The 20296-nt window shown below is 36.0% G+C and overlaps 1 protein-coding gene across 7 annotated transcripts in view; it reads right to left on the bottom strand.

The window, feature by feature from the left end:
• The window catches only part of LOC149073001 (RIMS-binding protein 2-like), a 240323-nt gene that overhangs the window by 42535 nt on the left and 177492 nt on the right, over nt 1-20296 (bottom strand). For 6 of the 7 annotated variants that reach the window (XM_089246380.1, XM_089246386.1, XM_089246383.1 and 3 more), the window contains 3 exons: nt 9307-10034; nt 8467-8547; nt 320-494 (listed from right to left, as the gene is read on the bottom strand). In XM_089246380.1, the coding sequence (XP_089102506.1) occupies nt 320-494; nt 8467-8547; nt 9307-10034 (984 nt within the window). The remainder of the gene's footprint in view (nt 1-319; nt 495-8466; nt 8548-9306; nt 10035-20296) is intronic. The other variant, XM_089246381.1, reaches the window with a different exon arrangement.

Below are 20296 nucleotides of genomic sequence, written 5' to 3' on the forward strand. Positions count from 1 at the left end.
TGAACTTTTGACTGAACTCACGGAAATAATGACGTGGGATTTTCACACCTGCAACAGTCGTGATAGTTGCATGGTGCACAACGTGCAAATTATCCTTGCTGAAATAAATATGTAAAGTGTGAGAGAAAGAAAAATCAAATGATTTCAGCTCCATTTATTTTTCAGCATGCACATTCATAGGCACTTTTCACTTTTAAACAACTATTATTACACACATAAAATCACAGGAAAGGAACCAATGCAAAAGAAAGTAGTCACAGAGTGTGCAAATTGTCATGCATATTTTTGCCAGGGTGGGATAAACTTAAAATAGATTAACTTGTTGGAACTGTTCTTAGTGTTCTAGGTCTGCCAGAGACATTATCATTCAAGGTTTCTCTTGGAATCGAATCATCTTCCACCTGTACTTCCGACACCATATTGCCTGGTACCAGACCAACTTGGCCATTTGATTCCCCTCGAAAAAATCCATCCGGATCCTTCTCACCATAAATCTGGAAGATAAAACTTGACTATAATTTGGTTTTCTTAAATTTAGTTTAAAAAACATATATTTTCATCTGATAGTCAATTTTCAATATTCTGCAATTTCCAGAAGATAAGCCGAACCCATAAAATGACGGTGGAAACAGAAGTTTTGGAAAAACACCACACACTTCTGGATGACAATAAGGAAATTTTATATTTTGCTGAAATGAACAACTTTTAAATAAAATTATTCCAGCAATGTTTTTGGCCATATTAACACACAAGTCCACTTAGGCACCTTTAATACATCGTTGGTCCTGTGATAATGGTATTTGGTATATAATATGATTTTTTTTATAATAAGTATGTAAAATGGTAGGGTCCTACTTCCAGCCAGGTAGAGGACCTCAAAACATCACTTGGTCTGGGAGCCAATGATAAACATGAGACAGCACTAGCGATGTTATACATCTAAAATTTTACTCACTAATTAGACAGTATTAATAAATAGACACAATTGACAATATCAGACAATTAGTTTGATTAGAACTTTTTAAAACTATTAACTGCAACAAAACTGGTCATGATTTTAGCATTTTTGTTGAACTATGGTCGTTTCATGTACATGAAAGCTACTTAGACCAGGACATACAGTTTATAACCCCCATTCCAAATTCCAACAACCTGTTACTTCTTGATCACAAAATTGTTAATGTGCTAAATGCTCAGAACAGAAATTATGAAGCAGTTATATATTTTTCCTCAAGTAGTAGAAAAGAAAACTTGCAAGTACAAATATCCTTTCAAATTAAAAAAAAACTCCAGAACACTCTTTAATACTCAATACTTTTGTCCAACTTTGTCTGAGGTCATAAGCACATCTCAATTAAATGAATACAAACAGGTTTTATGCGCTAATGGGTCACAGTATGTTCGAGTATTCACAGGATGCTTCACCTGCATATAAGAGCCAGGCATTTTCAGGAGTCAATGATGTAAATCAGTGGCTTTCAACCTTCAGAAGACTGTGGACAGACTGATTTTATTTATATAAGTGGAAAGCCCAGTTCCAAGGAATGTACTACTTTCAAAAACTACAAATCCATGTGAATAACCAATAGCACATCCAATAGAGAGATTTAGACACTGTGTAATGCAAACTTGGGTAAACCCTACATGGACTACCATGTATATGTTATGGCCAAAACTTGAAATCAACCAGTTCGTGGATTGGCCCATTTCACTGCAAATTGTCTGAATTTCTGGCTTTGGTCAGCCCGTTCATGAAATGGCTAGGAGTGATTGGCCAAAGTCAGAAGACTAGAATGATTCAGGATCATCACCACGTTGACGGTTTTTTCATGATACTTATAGCCATGTTAGCTGTGGCAACTCTAATGGTCAAAGGAATTGGAATATCAATATCTCAAAAAACACACCATTTTATACTACTACTTATTTAAACTTTTTTTTTTTTATATCATTTATTATGCTTCTTCCATCGTATATTTTCACGTTTTAATATTAATTCTTTTATGTTGTTCTTTAAGACATGTACTACCAGACTACTAGTCGGAGGAGTTTAGGGGGTCATTCCCGAACCATGAATGGGGCGAGACAGCTCTCACTATAGTTATTACCTTTATATTGAATTACACAAGAAACAAATCATATTGCAATCACTATGCGGGAATCATTTCTTCTTTAAAAATTTCACAAAAAATTATGTCTATATTATTATACAAATTTCTTTTTCTTCTCTCATCACATGGAGTTAATCCAATACACACACACAGCTACTATATATAGATATGTATCACATACTGGCAATGAAAAAAATGGATGTGCCACCTACCCACTGGGATCTCCAGCCACGAATTGGCAAGTCAAAGCCTGAAAATACAGTGGTCATTTCTGAAAATCAGAATTTGGCCGAAACTCTTGGCCAATTCACGAACTGGCCGGACTTTGAACTTTGGCTGTGACATATACATGGCAAATGTATACGACACTGGGAAATAGATAAAGGAAAATAAAATGGTGAATTCTTATTAAACAACTCTTAGCCTGATATGATCAATGTCAAGGCCCAGCAGTTGAGAAACACTGATGTAAATTATATTTCTTCAAGATCTCAGGCTGTATTTATGAATCAGTTTGACTGGAGTAGAATTGCTATGCTGAAATTGGTCAATGTGTGCTGAGGCTGATTGGTTGTAAGGCAATTACAGCACATCCAGAATGTTCCACTTGATTGTCAGTGTCTGAGTTGTTTGATTGACCAATTCCTTCAGTCAAAAAAATGAGGTACTGACAAACGTAGACAGTTTTTCTCCTAGCCTATACAGAAGTTCCATAGATTTTTTTTTAGACTTCTGAAATGCTACAATATGAGAAAGGAAGGCTTGTAAGTTGGACATGGATCCTTGGCAATGGAAAGAGTCTCTTTCCTGGTTTGGGTAAAGAGCAGAATGAAGGGATTGGCTAATCAAACAACTCCAACCCTGCCAATTGGAGCATACAAAATGTATGGTTAATCTTAGCAACCAATCAGCCCCAGCATTCAGTGACCGATCCCAGCACGACAGGTTTTTGAGCTTGAGCGTATCCATAAATACAATCTAAGGTCTCATCCATAGTTCGTATGACATATATACAGGGTGAACATGACCTGTTCTGAGAAACAAAAAGGGAGTGATAGACGAGACAAAGTGGAAAATGAAACACTCTACCAACCCTGTCCTATCTCAAACTGTTTTTGAGTTATAAGGGATATTCAATTATGGAAGAGAAATGTGTCAAGTCTGAAAAAAAAACCAAATTTGTGAAGTTTCTGTAAGACTAACACACAAACTAAGTACAGATTTGGAAAGAACAGAAAACATTTTATGAGGGGGTCGTTAAAGTATTACGTCAGAAATTTTTCAGCTATTTTGACCCCCCTCTTGTCAGCAAAAGTAAAAAAAATGCAATTTTGAATGCAAAAAAAAATTTTTTTTATCAAAATTGTGAAAGAAAATACCTTTATTTCTTATTATAATCAATTTCTTTTCATTTCAATACTATTCGAAGGCTAAGAACTCAAAATTTCCTTTTAAGAAATTCATATGAAACTTCTAAGCCATATAATGATAAATCCTTGGAACGTGGATCAAATGTGGCTCGGGGTGTTATCTCATGTGGCCTGCTCCCTTAAACCTAATTTTGTAAAAATGAACTAAGCGGCACATTTACAGATCGCTTAGGTGACCCATGGCACAATTCCAAAGCATTTATGTGGCCTGTGGCACATTTTGAGATCACTCAAGTAGGCATGTGGCACATTCACAGATCACTTAAGTGACCCAAGACACAGTTCTAGAATACTTAAGCAATCCGTGGCACATTTAGTAATCACTTTAGTGACAGTTGGCACAGTTTTAGAGCACTTAAGCAACCCCCAGTGCAGCTCTACATCACTCAAGTTACCCCCGGCACATTCCCAGATCACTTAAGTGATCCGCGGCATAATTACGGATCACTTGAATGATGTGTGGCACAGTTCGAGAGTACTTAAGCGGCCCAAACACATTTCTAGATCATTTGAAGGATCCACGAAACATTTAGAGATCACTAAAGTGGCTCTCTAGGAGACTTATCAATAGGGAGATGTAGTTCAGTTGCCCACAAGTGTTAGTTCAGGTGCCCACAAATCACAGTTCAGGATGCCATTAAGAATATTTAATTTTTTTAAAAAGGGTGGTCGAGATGACATAAGCATCATCCAAACCTCCCTCCCCCATCATCAAAAGTCAGCAAATCGGAAACCCCCTCCCCCATTGATGGTGATGTAATACTTGAATGACTCCTAAGGTGATATTATTTTCATCAGAATATCTGGATTTAATGGCGAGTTACAAGTGCTGAAAGAATGGCAAAGTTCAAAGTTGAATTGTTGCCAAATTTTTAATCGCCAATTTTGCAAATATCATTCTAGTTAGAATTTACCAAAAACTTGTTCATTGCACCAGCTTTTGAAAAAGCCTACAATAAATGATATCAGTATTCTAGTTCAGGAGAAATTTAGCCTAACGCTTCCAATTCATCATTGAAATCAGCAAGTAGTACTGTCAAAGTAGAAATTTTAGTAGATTTTAGTGACAAATTTGGTTTTGCACTTCACCAATCTCTCAGCGCTTGTAGCTCACTATTAAATCCAGATATCCTGATAGAAGGGGGTGTCAACTAATAGGATTTTTTCTGCAAAATCAAACTATTGCCAAAATCTGTAAACACCCATTTAGAATTTTTGTTGAATACCCACTTTGACGAACACAGATTTCAGTGATGTATTGCGAACAAAACACTAACTTTAATGAAAACATTGGTACGGTTTATTGTAGGCTCTTTCAAAAGCTGGTGGAATAGAAAAGTTTTTGGTAAATTTTATTGATTGTAGCTACAAGGGTGCTAGCGCCAGAGTGGCGCCATGTTAAGATGCTTATCTTCCACTATGAAGGTTATCATCAAGGTCCACGGGTTCGAATCCGGGCATGGAACAAGTTCTTTACCTACTGAGTCTGGGATGACTGCCTTCATTTCTCACCCTGCTCTACTAGTTGAAAATTGTTGTGTGAGGATATATGACTGGAGTTGGTGTGCATTAAAGAAGGGTCCTGCTCAGGATTTAGGGACCCTCGACTAATTTGAACTCTGTAATTGGCAATGAAAAATTTTGACGACAATTATATTTCGAACTTTACCAATCTTTTAGAGCTTATAGTTTGCCATTAAATCCGAATATTCTAACGGAATCTGTGTCACCTTAAAGGATTTTTTCTGTTCGTTTCCAAATATGAGTTTAGTTTGTGGGTAGATCCAGGGTCATCTTCATAGCATCATGGGCCCTGGGCCAATTGAATTTCTGAAGCCCTACCTGGACAATTCTAGAAAATTTAAATTAGTTCTCATTTTTGTGAGGATGCTCTTCTCTTGAGGCCCCGGTAGGTCCATGCATTAAAGCGGCACTGAGTAGATCTTGCAGAAACTTCACAACTGCAGGTTTTCTCAGATTTGACACATGCTTCTTCCCAGAATCAAATATCACCTGTAACTCGAAAACAGTTTGAGATAGGACAGGGTTGATAGGCTGTTTAATGTTCCACTTGGGCTTGTCTATCATCCCCTTTGATTTAGCAGAACAGGTCATGTTCACCCTGTATATTTCTATCAGCTGCCTTGTTGAACAATTTGCCTGTAATGGCAGCAGGCAAGACACTGAGTATTAAACATAAAATGGCAGTGTAACCTGAAAAAATATTCATTACGGTTGTTATTATTTACTATTACATTGAGTATGTTGACTATGCATATTCTTCTGTACCACAGTTGCTTCAGTTGATTTTTATTTCCTTACCAGGAAAGTAATTTTCCCATATGTTATATGACATTTGGATTTTTGGTAGTGGATGTTGCTAAATGAGCCACAGGAGCCAAAAACCAACAGTAATTTATATCCAGGAGACAAAAAAGATACTGGTTATATATATTTTCATATACAGTGAAGCACCAACATGATGATTCTCAAGGGACTGGAGAAACATGTTGTTATATGGGAGTTATTATATTATTGTTATTGATGGAATATATGAATAATATGAAAAGTACATCAGCAGGGCCGGACTTGGTCATTTAGTGGCCTGGTAGGAGAACAATTTTGGGGCCCTCATTAGTATTTATATGCATGCCCCATACGAGACATGATAGGGATTACACCCATAGATTAACTCATTTTTGTTTTATTCATTCAACAAAAATCAATTTATGAGGCCCTCTTGAAGATTCAAAATTCAGGCCCATCAAAGAATTTTTTCAAGGAGGTTCCAGAGTGCAGGGCCATCTTAAAGCATGGACATGAGCCTACTAGGAAGTTCAGATGGATACAGCAGCAAGTTAAAGCTATTGCAGCTTTTGAAAAAGAAATCAGCAATGATATGCTCACTATAGAGAAAAAAATAAACACCTTTTTCTGTTATGTTCCTATATTCAATGAGACATTCCCTTCCCTTTTTGCTCTTCCTGTAAAACTGGGAATTTTTTATACACAAGGCTTTTATTATAAGGTGATGATCTGTGAAGTAAAATAATGTATATTGCATAAAAAATATTTTGAATTGATGTGGCTGTCACTTCAAGTCTGATAGGGAGACATGCTCATGTCTAGATTACATCAGCATTGCTCATATAATCTCTTTTCCTGAGGGATCATGCGGCTATTAAAACCATGAACCAGCCACCCATGGGAAAAGCTGACAGGGCTCTGGGGACCTTAGGTATTGGGCTTATATTTTTCCAATATTTAAAACTATAAATTCTCTTGAAAAAATAAATATAAAGAGCTAGGAAAGTGTCTTAGTCTAGGGTCCTGTCAAAAATCAAGGACCCATTCAAGGATGATGTAGAAGCCATAGAAAATATTTTGGAAAATTTTTCTTTTTTAGATTGCGAAACAGATGAAGTTTTTCGCAAAGCCGAAGTGTTACAGCAACATTATAATACTGCTTTAGATGATTTTACTGAAGAATTTCAGTAGTTTTTGCCAATTAAAAAGGGAATCGAGAGAAAATTCTAGTGAAGTTTTACAAAAGTTGCATAACCTTTTGACATTACAGCAGCATCCCAAAATGCTCTGCTCTAAAAATTTCTATGACTATTCCCATAAGCAGTTGTACAAGTGTGAGCAAAGTTTTTCCCCTTTGAAAAAGATTGACCCACCTACAACTGAAAGTCTACCCTAAGAACTGTACTGGGTCAAAAAAAAACTTTCAGAACCTTCAGTATGTACTTTCATTTGAAAGTGATATTACTTTGAATTTACAATATGACCAACTCAATAGACTTTGCAACACTGAAGGCAAGAAAAAAAAAGTCAATTTTAGTGACTGTTTTGACCCACACACACATTCAAATTTGATATTGTATCTTATTGAATAAATTACCTGACAGCAATTCATACTTTTCATTAATTTGTAAAGATATGTAAATATAGTCTATGGTAATTATTCATTAATCTTGATTGACGAATAATATCTAAATGCTCTTTTCATAGAAATCTATGCTATTTGGAACAAAATATATCCTCTCTGCATCTTTATGCATCATTTGTTTATATTTTCATCATGCTTATTTTCAAAGTCCAAAATCATGAGTTTGTTCTACATATTTAGTTTCCTCATGTCATTGAATTTTTAAATGCAAGCTTTTAAAAGCTGAATACCTTGATAAAAGTGCAAAGTAAGCCAACACCATAGTATATATAATAATTTATTTTGATAGTAATTGTACATAATTGTTGCTTGATGTCATGCCATTTTCACCTCAGAATATGGAAGAAAATAAATGGCAGCACCTGTAGAAAACAAACATTCACAACTCTGATAACATAACCTCAAAGAATGTTATATATAAAAGGGCCCTTGAAATTGAAGTTCACCCAGGGCCCGACCTTATGATGAACAGACTCTGTATATCGTACCTCCCTATTTACAGACAAAAATTTTTGGTCCAATGGGTCTCCATTATTGAGAAGTTCTACTGTAGAATGAATGGTCCAACCAAAATCCTTTACCCATTTTTTGATGGTAAAAAAAACAAATCACATGGTTATATTGTTCCTAGAGTGGTGCATAAAAGGGGAAATTCTTATTAACTGTAATTTTTGGTAAATAACACACGCCCCCCCCCCCTCGAAAAAACAGCAGGAGGAAAAAATATATTTAGAAATGCTGTTTTTTTTTTAGATTTTCACAAGATACACATGATTTTTGTCTAGAGAACTTAGAAAAATGCTTTCCTTTCATAAAGTTAATGTAGTCAACATTACTTTTCAAGCAGAAGCTCTGTTCTTGACTTCCTTTTCTTGCTCACACACTGTCAGTTTACAACTGTTTATGACTACTGAGTCTAATTTTTCCTATTTTACACTTATTTAACTGCTATAAAATACCTATAGTCACTTACACCTAGACACACACTGGTCTGTTTCAGCACCCCGTCTGAGGAGATATCAACCACTTTGGGAAACACTGCTTCAGGCAAATACTAGAAGAATAGTTGAAATGTTGCGACTAAGAACTTATCAATACCCAAAAATCAAGAATAAAAAATGTTCAGGGAAATATAACGGAAAAAAAGGCTTTCTCATAGACCCCAGTTTTTCATTAGTTGCAAGAGCAAGAAACTAACTTTTAAAGCTATAAATTAAAATGGCTCAGCTAAACACAGTCATTGCCCATAGAAATGCAAAGTAATTTGAACTAAAGAAATTTCATAACTTTCAAAATTATGATAATTAGATGCCAATAAAAAAAACCATCTCACGTACCATACATTTACATTTAAAGTCTTTGAAATAAACAAAACAAAGAATTTCAGGAATCATGGGGGAGATTTAATAAACAAATTCTCATGTTTCATGTAGTACATATATATATTTTTCTAGAATGATGGGATTTTTTTTCACCCTTTCCGATAGCTTAGCGTATCTGATGCTTTGATTTCCAGCGAATTGATGACATACTTCACCTTCTTAAGAACATCTTATTTTGGCTATGAGTTGCCCAAATATTTTGAAAAACTGATTTCTAACAGAATATATTTTATCCCCCCTTCCCAAGCACCTGCTGAAAATCAGAAGAGGGCGTATTTTATGAAAAATTATATGGAATTTTTTAGAGTGGGAATTTAGCGAAATCAATTGTACAGAAGAAAGGATTAACTTACATTCCATTAGATCACAAAGTAAAATTTCAATATTAAATTTAAGTATTCTAAGTGTACATAAGAAGAAAAAATTCAAACCTTTATTAATTGGCCTTCTTGGAAAGGGAGCTCTTCATCAGCTGCATCAGGATTTGGAGACATTGTTTGAGGATCATAATCAAAAAGTGCAACAAAGTATCTGACTCTATTATCCCCCTCTATCATTTTGTCCGAAAATGAATCACAGTCTAAAGAATCATCATACTTTGACACAGGATCATATTCTGACATTCTCTGCCTAGCAGGAGGATGGCTACCTGTACTACTTCTTCTTCTTTCATGATGACCAGGATTCATATAATGACCTACAGTATCTTGTTTCACTCGAGTCTGATTAGGTGATGGCATTCTAAGTCCACTTCGTATGTATGACTGAGGTTGGTACGGTTCAGAAAAGCCATGTGGTTGTCTATGATGAGCACCTGCATGACTTTGTGGTCCCTTATTATGAGCAGGTTGAATTCGATTGCACTGTGGGTCACTAAGCTGGCCACTTCTGTGGTGATTAGCTCTTCTCTGTGGAGTTCTTTGAGGGTCTTGGTGTGACTGGGACACTCTCTGAGGATTGCGTGAAGTTTCACTTTGCACAGGTCTAGAATGGTGTATTGCTGGATCACTTCTGTGCCGGATCTGTCTCGGATGTGGAGGTGATGAGCCATAGTCAGCAGAATTTCGATGAGTTGATCTGTTTCTAATGCTGTATTCTTCTTCTGAGCACATGTCAACCTCATTGATATCATTGCTGGCAATATTTTCTTTTGTGATTTCTAGAAGATTGAAATTTATTCTAGGATTTAAATACGCTCCCAATAAAATATGATTCTTCACGCAGAAACATACAAGAAAAATACATTAAATTCATCCTCATTCCACCTGGAAGTGTAAGGTGACAGTTGATGATTCAATTTTAAGATTTCAATGAGTGAACTATAAAGTAGAATCCCATATTGGGAGCAAATAATTTTGTAAAAAATTAAAAATATATAATTTCACTTTACAAGTCATTAAAAACATATATAAATATTTTGGTGTATGCATACATAACATTTTACACATTTACATTAACACATTTTACAAAATTGTTTCCATCAGTAACATTTAGTTCTGCGGAGATATTTAACACATGCGAGAGTATGATGCAATTTCTATACTGATTTCATTCTCATTCCCTTTTTCTACAAGATTTCATTTAAGGTGTACAATTATAAGTAAATATTAGACAACTTTTAAAATAGCCTATTTTGTGGGCATCATAGGCAATTCAGTTACTTCGATCCTAACACAAGATTAACCAAAAGCTCTCTCAGAACTATGTATTGAATAATTGATACACGCACACTTTATTGGTGAATATCACTATCGCATCTCGCAGAGTTCTTCCATATGCAGGGTGGCAACTATTGACCGCCCAATAATTACACTTGTGATACTTTGTGAAAAACTAGTATAGAAAAGTGTTTTCCACTTTAGGATCAGACACATATTAAAGTTATAATGTTTTGAAATTTTTTGTGATGTTTCATTTTTCTAATGGTCAGTTACTCACCAAATGCCGAATGAAAGTAAATTTCTCCCTCAGCAGGGGGAGTTGTCAATTTCTGAAAATGAACTGAAATATTCAATGTCATTAGAAGCAAGCTTGGCCCTTTTCTCTCACAGTTGGTGCTTTTTCTCTTTGCGTAGTGTGACGTTGTAACCTTGTTATTACATAGTACCTTTATTCGCTATATTGGTGAATTTATCTCCAAATTTGTAATTAAAGCATTAGCCAAATGACATCTGTTTGAAAAATTCTTTTCCTGAAATCCAAACTTTTTGACAAAATGAGAGGTAATTTTCTCTCCTTCACTGTTAAATGAAATATTTTGAAGGAAGATGCATACAGTGCATAGTATTTACAGCACAATAATTTTTTTATTGTGAAAAAGTCTTTGAATCAGATCAAACATTGATCAATAAAACAGGACAATATTTTTTTAGCAATTTTAAAATTTCATCAAAACTTCTGCACGTAAAAAGTTTCAATGAAGGATGTAAGAAAGAAAGCTTAGCGAAGGTGACTGGTGGGATCAGTTAAATAATAACAATGATTCAGTCAGAAACTTTTAATCAAACTAATTATTTTATGAATTGGCATATTCAAAATAATTAGTGGTTTTAGATGTTTTCTATTGGTTATTCATCTAGTCACATTTTTATATCAATTTACACATGTTGCAACGAAGGTTTTTAGTTTCCCTCTGACTGCAATTGATTTTTATCCCGCTGAAATGCTAATAAATTGACTTTACATTTTTACCAGAAAGATTTTGACACGACTTCTAAATTTATACCAGCCTACATGATTCGTGCAGGACGTGGTTATTTTTTTCAGATGAATTTTCATTCTGGCCCATATTTATAAGGGGGCACTTGCCCCAGGTCCTTCTTAGAAGAGACAGACTTCAGGTTCTCACCACCCTAGGCACTACTAATTTTGCTGCCCCTCTGAGATGATCTTATATGTCGTTTCTTAATTTTTTTTCCGAAAAATCATGCCCCCCCCCCCTTTTAGCTTTTAATTTTTAGAACAAAAGCTACTCTTTACTGCTTGTTTTTCTAAATATGGTTTTACATATTGTTTCATACACACACTCTCATAACATAAATGAGATGCCGTAAAAACATAACTTCATCATAAACGTAACTTCATCATGGTAATTTGTAACTGTGACCAATTTCATTCAACAAGCCTATTTTGTTAATCAAGTTAATTGTGTTGCACAATTACAATCAAAAGCTGTGATGTAATAAATCTTCCAAAACTTCTGCATTAAAACTGGAAAAAATATTTCAAAATTTTGTTGGTGATACTAGGGTCGTCTTAAGAGCATCATGGGGCCCCCGGGCCAAGTGATTTTTCTGAGGCCCGACCTGACTAATTCTCGCAAAATTCAACTACTTAGTTGACAGACGGTTCTGAGGTTTCTCTTCTCTTGAGGTCCCGTGCCGTGCCCGGATGGACCCATGTGTTACGACGGCACTGGGTGATAATTTATTCATTTAAGGGGTGTCGCAACCCCTGAAGTTGATTTTTCAAACATGACTTTAAAAAATATTTCATTCAATTGAAAATCAAATGCAAAAAAAAATTGTGTTAGTCGGGTTAATTTGTTTTTACAAAATAAAATAAAAAATTAATGAACTATAGTGTAAACCTGAACAATAAAAAAACACTTTTAATGTGATTTTCTCAAATTAGTTTTTGAGCTCATCCGTTTAAAATATAAAAAAGCTACTGCACCAAAAATTCTGAAATTTTGTAGGAATATTTAAACGGCATGAGTTAGTAAAATGAATGTTGAACTTTGATATCTGATCATTTCTTTAAAATTTTATGAATTTTTAAAATTTGAAAAATGTATAAATTTCAAAAATCTAAGAATTCAAGATTTTTTAAAAAATACTTCAGTTGATTTCTACATCTGAGGTTCATTTCACTAACAAATAAACAATTCTGCAAAATTTCAGATTTTTTGGAGCAATAGTTTTTTTTACGTCACAGATGAACTCAAAAATCTGCAATCTGAAAAAATTGTATACAAAAACCATGTACAAATTTGAAAAGTGCACACACACACACACATTACAGAAAAAAAAAACAGGTTTTTTGTTGGCTTGATTTTCTCTAAGGGTTAATAGAATATTATCACCTTCAAAAACACCAAGTTATATGTTTGGTGTACATTCAATGAATTTGGCAGGATTATGAAGTGACATAGTTAATTTTTTAAGCGTAATAATGACAATTATTGGTCAAATCACAAAAACCAAAAACACTTTTCAATATTAATTTTTCACAAAAATCCTGTGTGTAATTACTGGGTGGTTGATAGTTACCACCCTGTATATATCCCCCACCCTTATCAGGGGCTTACATAGAGCCTGTCTTTTGTGAAGAAAAAAGGGGAGGCACACTTTTGAATTATAGAAAGGATAGAGAGGTAGGGCTAGTGGAAGGATACCTGGCACCCTTAGGCAAAGAAAAATTCATGCACCCCTTATTAATATGCACTCATGTGCTTATCAAATGCACAACTCAGTGGCAGAGGGCTGGCAAACAAACTTCAATTTCGTCTTATTGACAAGTGCTCCATTGTTCTGGTCACCGACAATGATCTAATAGTTGAACCAGTCCTGGATACAGGTAATCCCCTCCAGGTAACTTTTGAGTTACTGACCTTAAAAAGGCAGGATTTTAAATTGATTAAAACAGCAATTTATGATTTTTTTTTAATATTTAGATTTTTCAAAAATATTTTTCGTTTTTGATTTTAGGGGAGCACAGCCCCTATGCTCCTCCCAGTGAATACTTCTGACCCTGATCTCTAGATCTTAACCCATGAGACTCTAGAGGTTGTACTGTGTGCACTCCATGTAAGATCTAAAAACCAGCATAGTGCTACATACCACTCTCATTCCACCTGAAATGCTGCATGCAACATTTGATAACACAATTTTTAGATTTCAACATGTGAACAATAGAGGATGATCCCACATTGGGAGCAAATAATTTTGTGCATACCCATGGATTAATAGTTTTATGAATATTCCTATAACATTTTAATTTAATCTTATAATAGCCGTTCTTGCAATTCTTGATGCCCATAATTTAAATTACTGTATTTTAACATGTATAAGGAACCAATGATTTTTTCGACTTAAAATTTGGAGGAAGGGGGTGGGAACTTTTCAAAGATATTTTCTATTTTAAGATAAAAAAAAGATTTTTTATTAGTCATAGAAACCATTAAATTACAATACAATACAAATACAACACCACAACAGGCAAAATGCCAAGCGAGGTGGCTGAGAAAAAGATGCCCATAACAAATATGGATGTCATATATTTCAAAAATAAAGCAACCCAATTAAAAATGTAATTAGAAACATTATAAACAATATATACGCATGATAAAATATTATACAATGCCCATAAAGAATACTTATGGTTGTCTTATTCTAAGTATGAATAGCTTCTCGATTTACCCCAACATGTTTATCATACTTCTTTTTAAACGTGTCAATTGTGGTACAATTTACTACCTCCGGGGTTAAGCTGTTCCATTTATTGACAACCCTATTAGAGAAAATTCCCCCCTACGACACCATAACCTTGCATTGTCCCTTACCAATCAATACTGGTGTCCCCTTGTAAAGCAGTCGGTTGGCGGTGTACTAAAAGTTCATGGTCCATCCTATCCAACCTATTGAAAATTTTGAACACTTTGATCATATCTCCTCGACATCTGCGTTCATCCAATGTAAACATATTCAAAAAATGAAGTCTCTCTTCATAACTCAAGCCCTGTGTTCCAATAAGGACACGCGTAGCTCTTCTCTGCACCCCTTCAACCAAGTCTATGTCCCTCTGTAGGTATGGTTTCCAAAACCTTACAGCATACTCCAGTCCAGGACGAACTAAGCCTCGAAAAAGCGGAAGAATGACTTTAGGAGAACGCGAAGAGACCTTTTTGAAAATGAGACCAAGCATTCTATTCGCTTTTTTGACCACTGCTGAACAATGTTCAGAAAACCTAAGCCGCTCGTCAATGAGAATTCCCAAATCGGTGACCCTAGTTGCATCCGGGATAGTGACACCATTCAACACGTAAGAGAACCGTGGGTTGCACAAACCAAAATGAGCGACCATGCACTTATCAACGCTAAACATCATGCTCCATTTATTTGCCTATGCTGCAATCCTGTTTAAGTTGGTCTGGAGCAACTCCCAATCGCTTTGATTCCCGATTATCCCCATTAGCTTCACATCATCTGCGAATTTACTAGTAATCCCATTGATACCCTGATTGAGTTTATCGATAAAAAGTTGAAAAAGTATGGGGCAAAGGACACTTCCTTGAGGAACTCCACTTGCGCCGCCTGTCCAACCAGAGAATTCCCCGTTCACCATAACTCGTTGCGACCTACCTCTTAACCACGATTCTATCCAATTCAGCAAGTTGTCCCCAATTCCAATCGCGTGTAAACGCTTCCAGAGTTTACCATTTTGGACCTGATCGAATGCCTTCTGGAAATCAAGGTAAACAACATCTACATTTTTGCTCTTACCCAAAGCCTTGGTCACGTGATCATAGAAGCAAAGGAGGTTAGTTACACATGACTTCCCTTTCGTGAACCCAGGCTGATTATCCGACAATACCTTATTCTCGTCTATCCACTTCACAAACTGCCTTTTGATAACAATTTCCAAATTTTTCGAGAGGGAGCTCGTCAAACTCACTGGACAATAATTGGACACAACTTCTCTACTACCCTTCTTAAATATCGGAACAACATTAGCAAGTTTCCAATCCCTTGGGACGATACCCTCAGCAACACTACTCCTGTATATCTGTGCGACTGGCCCTAACAATTCATTAGCACATTCTCTGAGAACCCTGGGATAGATATCATTGGCTTATAGATATAGATGGCTTTTCTAGACATCTGTTCAACTGGATTGAGTCATACCTTACTGGGAGATCTCAGAGAGTAATTTTTAATCGTTGTAAATTCTCTTGCTATGCATGTTATTCTGGTGTTCCTCAGGGGTCGATTTTGGGTCCCTTACTTTTTATTTTATTTATAAATGATTTACCTGATTTCATTAATACTAAATGCTTAATGTTTGCTGATGATGTAAAAATTTTTCATGTTATTAATAATGCTGATGACGCTGCTAAATTACAAGAATCTGTTAACAAACTGAACTTATGGTGTGTAAATAATAAGTTGTATTTAAACATTGATAAGTGTAAATTTATTATGTATAGTAGGAGGCATTCTCCACTTATATATGATTACAGTATTGATGGTTGTAAAGGATTTGGGAGTAATATTTCACAGTTGTTTTTCATTTAACCAACATATTAATTATATTGTGTCTAGCATCCAGAAGTCTTGGTTTTATAATTTGTAATAGTAAGCTTTTTCACAATGTTGAAACTATCTTGTTACTTTTCAATTCCTATGTTTGATCTTTTTTGGAATACTGCAACATAATTTGGAATCCACATTGTTATTTAATACAGTTAAAATTGAACGTGTTCAAAACAGGTTTCTATGCTATGTGTATTTTAAGAAACATCTGTCATATAATCATTATTTACCAAACGAAATACTTCACTCATCGTTCAGTTATGATTCCCTTGAAACTCGCCCAGTAATGTGCAGGCCCAATAATGTGGACTTCTATCCAGACTTCTATGTGTTGACCATAGACATAGTAGTGGAAGTGTTCATGTATATGAGACCCACAGCAAATAACTTTATCTGGGAGTATCTTCCTTGTGTATCAGAGAGTTGCAGACGTATAGACCAGGGCTAAAACTAAAGGGGGGGCAGACAGGTCTGGAGCCCTGGGTGCCGGACCAGAGGGAGCACAAATTTCATCTGTTCATCTTTCCTTCAACATTACAAGGGGGCATCAAAATGTTTGCTTGCGCCGGCTGACCAAACATCCAGTTGTGGCCCATCGTATAGACTACAGACTTTTTGTTTTGTAACAGCAAGCCTGTGCTTATACAACATTATCCAGTCCAAAGCAACTAGCATCAACCGACAGTACATTGGGCAAATCTTTGTCAAAGAACTGAAGTACAAGTGCTGATTGAAAAAGTTTCTGGGCTCTTGCAAATGCTTGATTACTTTGCTTATCCCAGTTCCACAAACTGTCTTTTTTCAACAAGTTTCTCAGTTTTGCAGTTTTTTGTGAAAATTGAGACACAAGCTTCATCATGTAGATTGCCATATCCAAAAATCTCATCAGTTATTGCTTGACAGCTGGAACAAAACATCAGCAATTGCTTGTATCTTTTTTGGATCTGGTGAAACAGTCGCTTAGATGATACTATATGTCCGAAATATACCAACGTTTTTTCAACAGCTATCTAGATTTTTCTTTACTGGAGCTTGAGGCCACTGCGCCTAGGGGCATTGAGAACTAACTTGAACTTTTCACAATGCTCACAAAGGGTTGGACTGTGCATAATGATATCATGAAAATATGGATGAATATCACGGAATGGCTTCAGTAGATGATCTATAATGTTAGAAGCAAGTTCTTTACCTACTGAGCCTGGGCGACCACCGATAGATGGAGCCTTAATTTCCTACCCAACTCCTCTGGTTGGAAATTGCTGTATGGCAATATATGACCGGAGTTGGTGTGTGGTGAAGTAGTAGTAGTAGATGATCCATGACCATCTGGAACATTTGAACATTTCAGGAGCACACCTCAAGTCAAAAGGCATGACTAAAATTCCATATCTGCCATTGAATATAATAAAAGTACATGGGTCCAGAGGCGCCGACATGAAGAAAACATTGGAGGGGCTGAAAGTTGCTGGTCATCCCATATATATGGGACTGAAGCGCATACGCAGGAGGAGGGAAGTGTATTGCATTGTTTTTTCAGAAATTATTGGGGGGTGCTCAAATGGCCTCAGTCCCTAGGTTCTATTACCTATGCATAGGTCAGAACTTTTATTATCCATTTGAATACAATAAAATGCATTCCTCACATCAAGTAAGGAAAAGAACTTGGAACCTTTTAGCTTGGCCAACAATTGATCCTATAAAGGGATTCTATAATGTTGATGTTTGATGAACTTGTTTAGACAATGAGGATCTAAACATATTCTGATTGAATTGTTATTTTTGCAACAACCACACAACTGGATTCATCCAATTTCTACGTTTAGTGACATGCTCAATGATACTGTGTTGCTCACTATGACCCCATAAGCCTCTACCTTACTATCCACTTGGTCGGGGACATTCACAAATCTGCACGAAATTACAAGCGGATAGCATAACCCAGTCAGTGTGCGGGATGAATATGTGAGTTGGCTACTGCTGGCGGGCCACCAACTATTTACGTTATAAAACTTTTATGTCCCCCTCCCCCCGGGAAAGGGAGAACTGCTCTAATTCACACTCGCTAGCAATATTATGAAACTCATTACACATGAAGAAGAATAATAATAGATGTATATAGTGCATTAAAAAAAGAAGGTTGTGGTGATTAAAGAGGTTGGGATGACATAATTTTTATGTTCAATTCTATATTTTTTGTTTGGGCAAGAGTGAATCTATGATAATGCCATATACGATTGCCATTTATATTTCCCAAGAGAAATGGAGCGCATATTCAGAAATAAATAAATAAGTAAATAAATATATATATATATAATAAATGCCGCCGTGGTGGTCTAGTGGTTATAGTGACGGACTCGCGATGCGAGGATCCGGGTTCGAACCCCACAGTGGTGGTCGGCTGAAGTTGGTTTTCTGTGGTTCCCAACTTCAAGGCGCAAATGCGAGCCGATCCCCCCGTTAAAAAGTCTCGCCACAGAGAGCAACAGTCCTACAACGATAAATCATTCAATCATAACACTTCACTCATAGTTAGAAAAACTGGTGGCAGATGGCAGCACTACACATAACAAGCATTACAAAGAAACAAAAAACTTCACGTCAGGTTTCACTACACGTACACGCACATTCCCGCATGTACCGATTCGTTGGGGGTTCCGCGGGAGGAGGGGGGTGTGGTGTAGCAGTAGTAGGTAGGGCCTCCAAAAAATGGCTCGGGGATCCATGATGTTCTTAAGTCAGCCACCTCGTTGGGAAGTCAGCCACCTCGTTGGGCAATTTGCCTGTTGTGGCGTGGTATTTGTATTTGTATATAATTTGTATCCTTCACTTTTTTTGGGGATGGAATCCTTATGAATACTAGTGGCTCTATTACAGTGGTGGACCGGAATTTTATCACTGCACCACTCTGTTCTAAGTAACCAAAGAGCTTTACACAGTTTAATTAAAGTATACTGCAATCCTGGTTTCATTAGAAACAAATAAATAGTAACAGAAAATTATATAAAGTCACAAAAAAAAATTCAATGCATACAGATCAATGAGCATCTTGAAGCTTATGTTGGTTCGCAAGATGTTTTATGTCAATCTTTAGCCTCTTTGGCACCATTGTCAAAACGGCTTCCAAAAACCTATCACCAAGCCAACTGCGATATTTGTTTTTGTTCATATTTAACGTTGAGAATGTTTGCTCGCAAACGTAGGTCGATCCAAACATCGCCAAGTATTTACGACCAAAATGCTGTATATTTCTAAACCTTTCTATTGGATGATCTTTATAAAAAGAAATAAGTTCTGTTGAACGAAAGTGATTTTTCAGGAAACTTGATGACTGCAAGTTAATCAGTGTTAGTTACAAACTCACATCAACATATTTAAGGTAATCTATAAATGGGTTCAAAAGAATTTCTAAATCACTTTTGACTTTCTTCGAAAATTTTTCCTTGAAATCATTTTTGGGATTACTTAATTTACTAATGTTTTTGTTCGAATCAAAACCATTATAGTTACAATATTTCTTCTGAGTGGAGAAGTGATCAAACAGTTTTTTTCAAACTGAGAAACAAACACACACAGAATGGGCAGAGATCAGGGGAATGGGGGAAAGGCATTGCCTTTCAGCATCAAAGCGGAGCTAACTGATCTGATTTATACGCGTATATATATACATTCATATTATCATCATCGTCATGCCCCCCCCCAAGCAATCATCACAGTGCCCCCCTCCAGACTTTCAAGTCTATTTCCACCAATGAAACACAGTGATAGCTTGAAACTTGAGAGTTTTTCCAATGAATGAAGAAGGACATCTTTTCCCTGAAAATAATGACTCAAATCATTCAACAGTTTTGTCATTTCAATAAGAAAAACCAAGTAAAACAGCCATTCTCTGAAGTCCAGATGCGGAAATGATTTCTCTATTTCAGTAATGAATTGTTTCACCTCAGGTAGAAGCTCAGATGTGGATGATGAGGCAAAATTCCATGTGTCCAACAGGGTCAATTAATAAGCACAATATTCAAGTTTGGGGGTTCAACCCCACCCCATACAATTTTTGAAATACAAAGAAACAATTTCAAACCAATGTGTGGTGCACGCTTTCACGTGATAT

The sequence above is a fragment of the Pholcus phalangioides genome, unplaced genomic scaffold (assembly GCF_987345545.1).
Source record: "Pholcus phalangioides strain wild (caught in Gottingen) unplaced genomic scaffold, Ppha-v1.0 ptg000017l_1, whole genome shotgun sequence".
NCBI lineage: Eukaryota > Metazoa > Arthropoda > Arachnida > Araneae > Pholcidae > Pholcus > Pholcus phalangioides.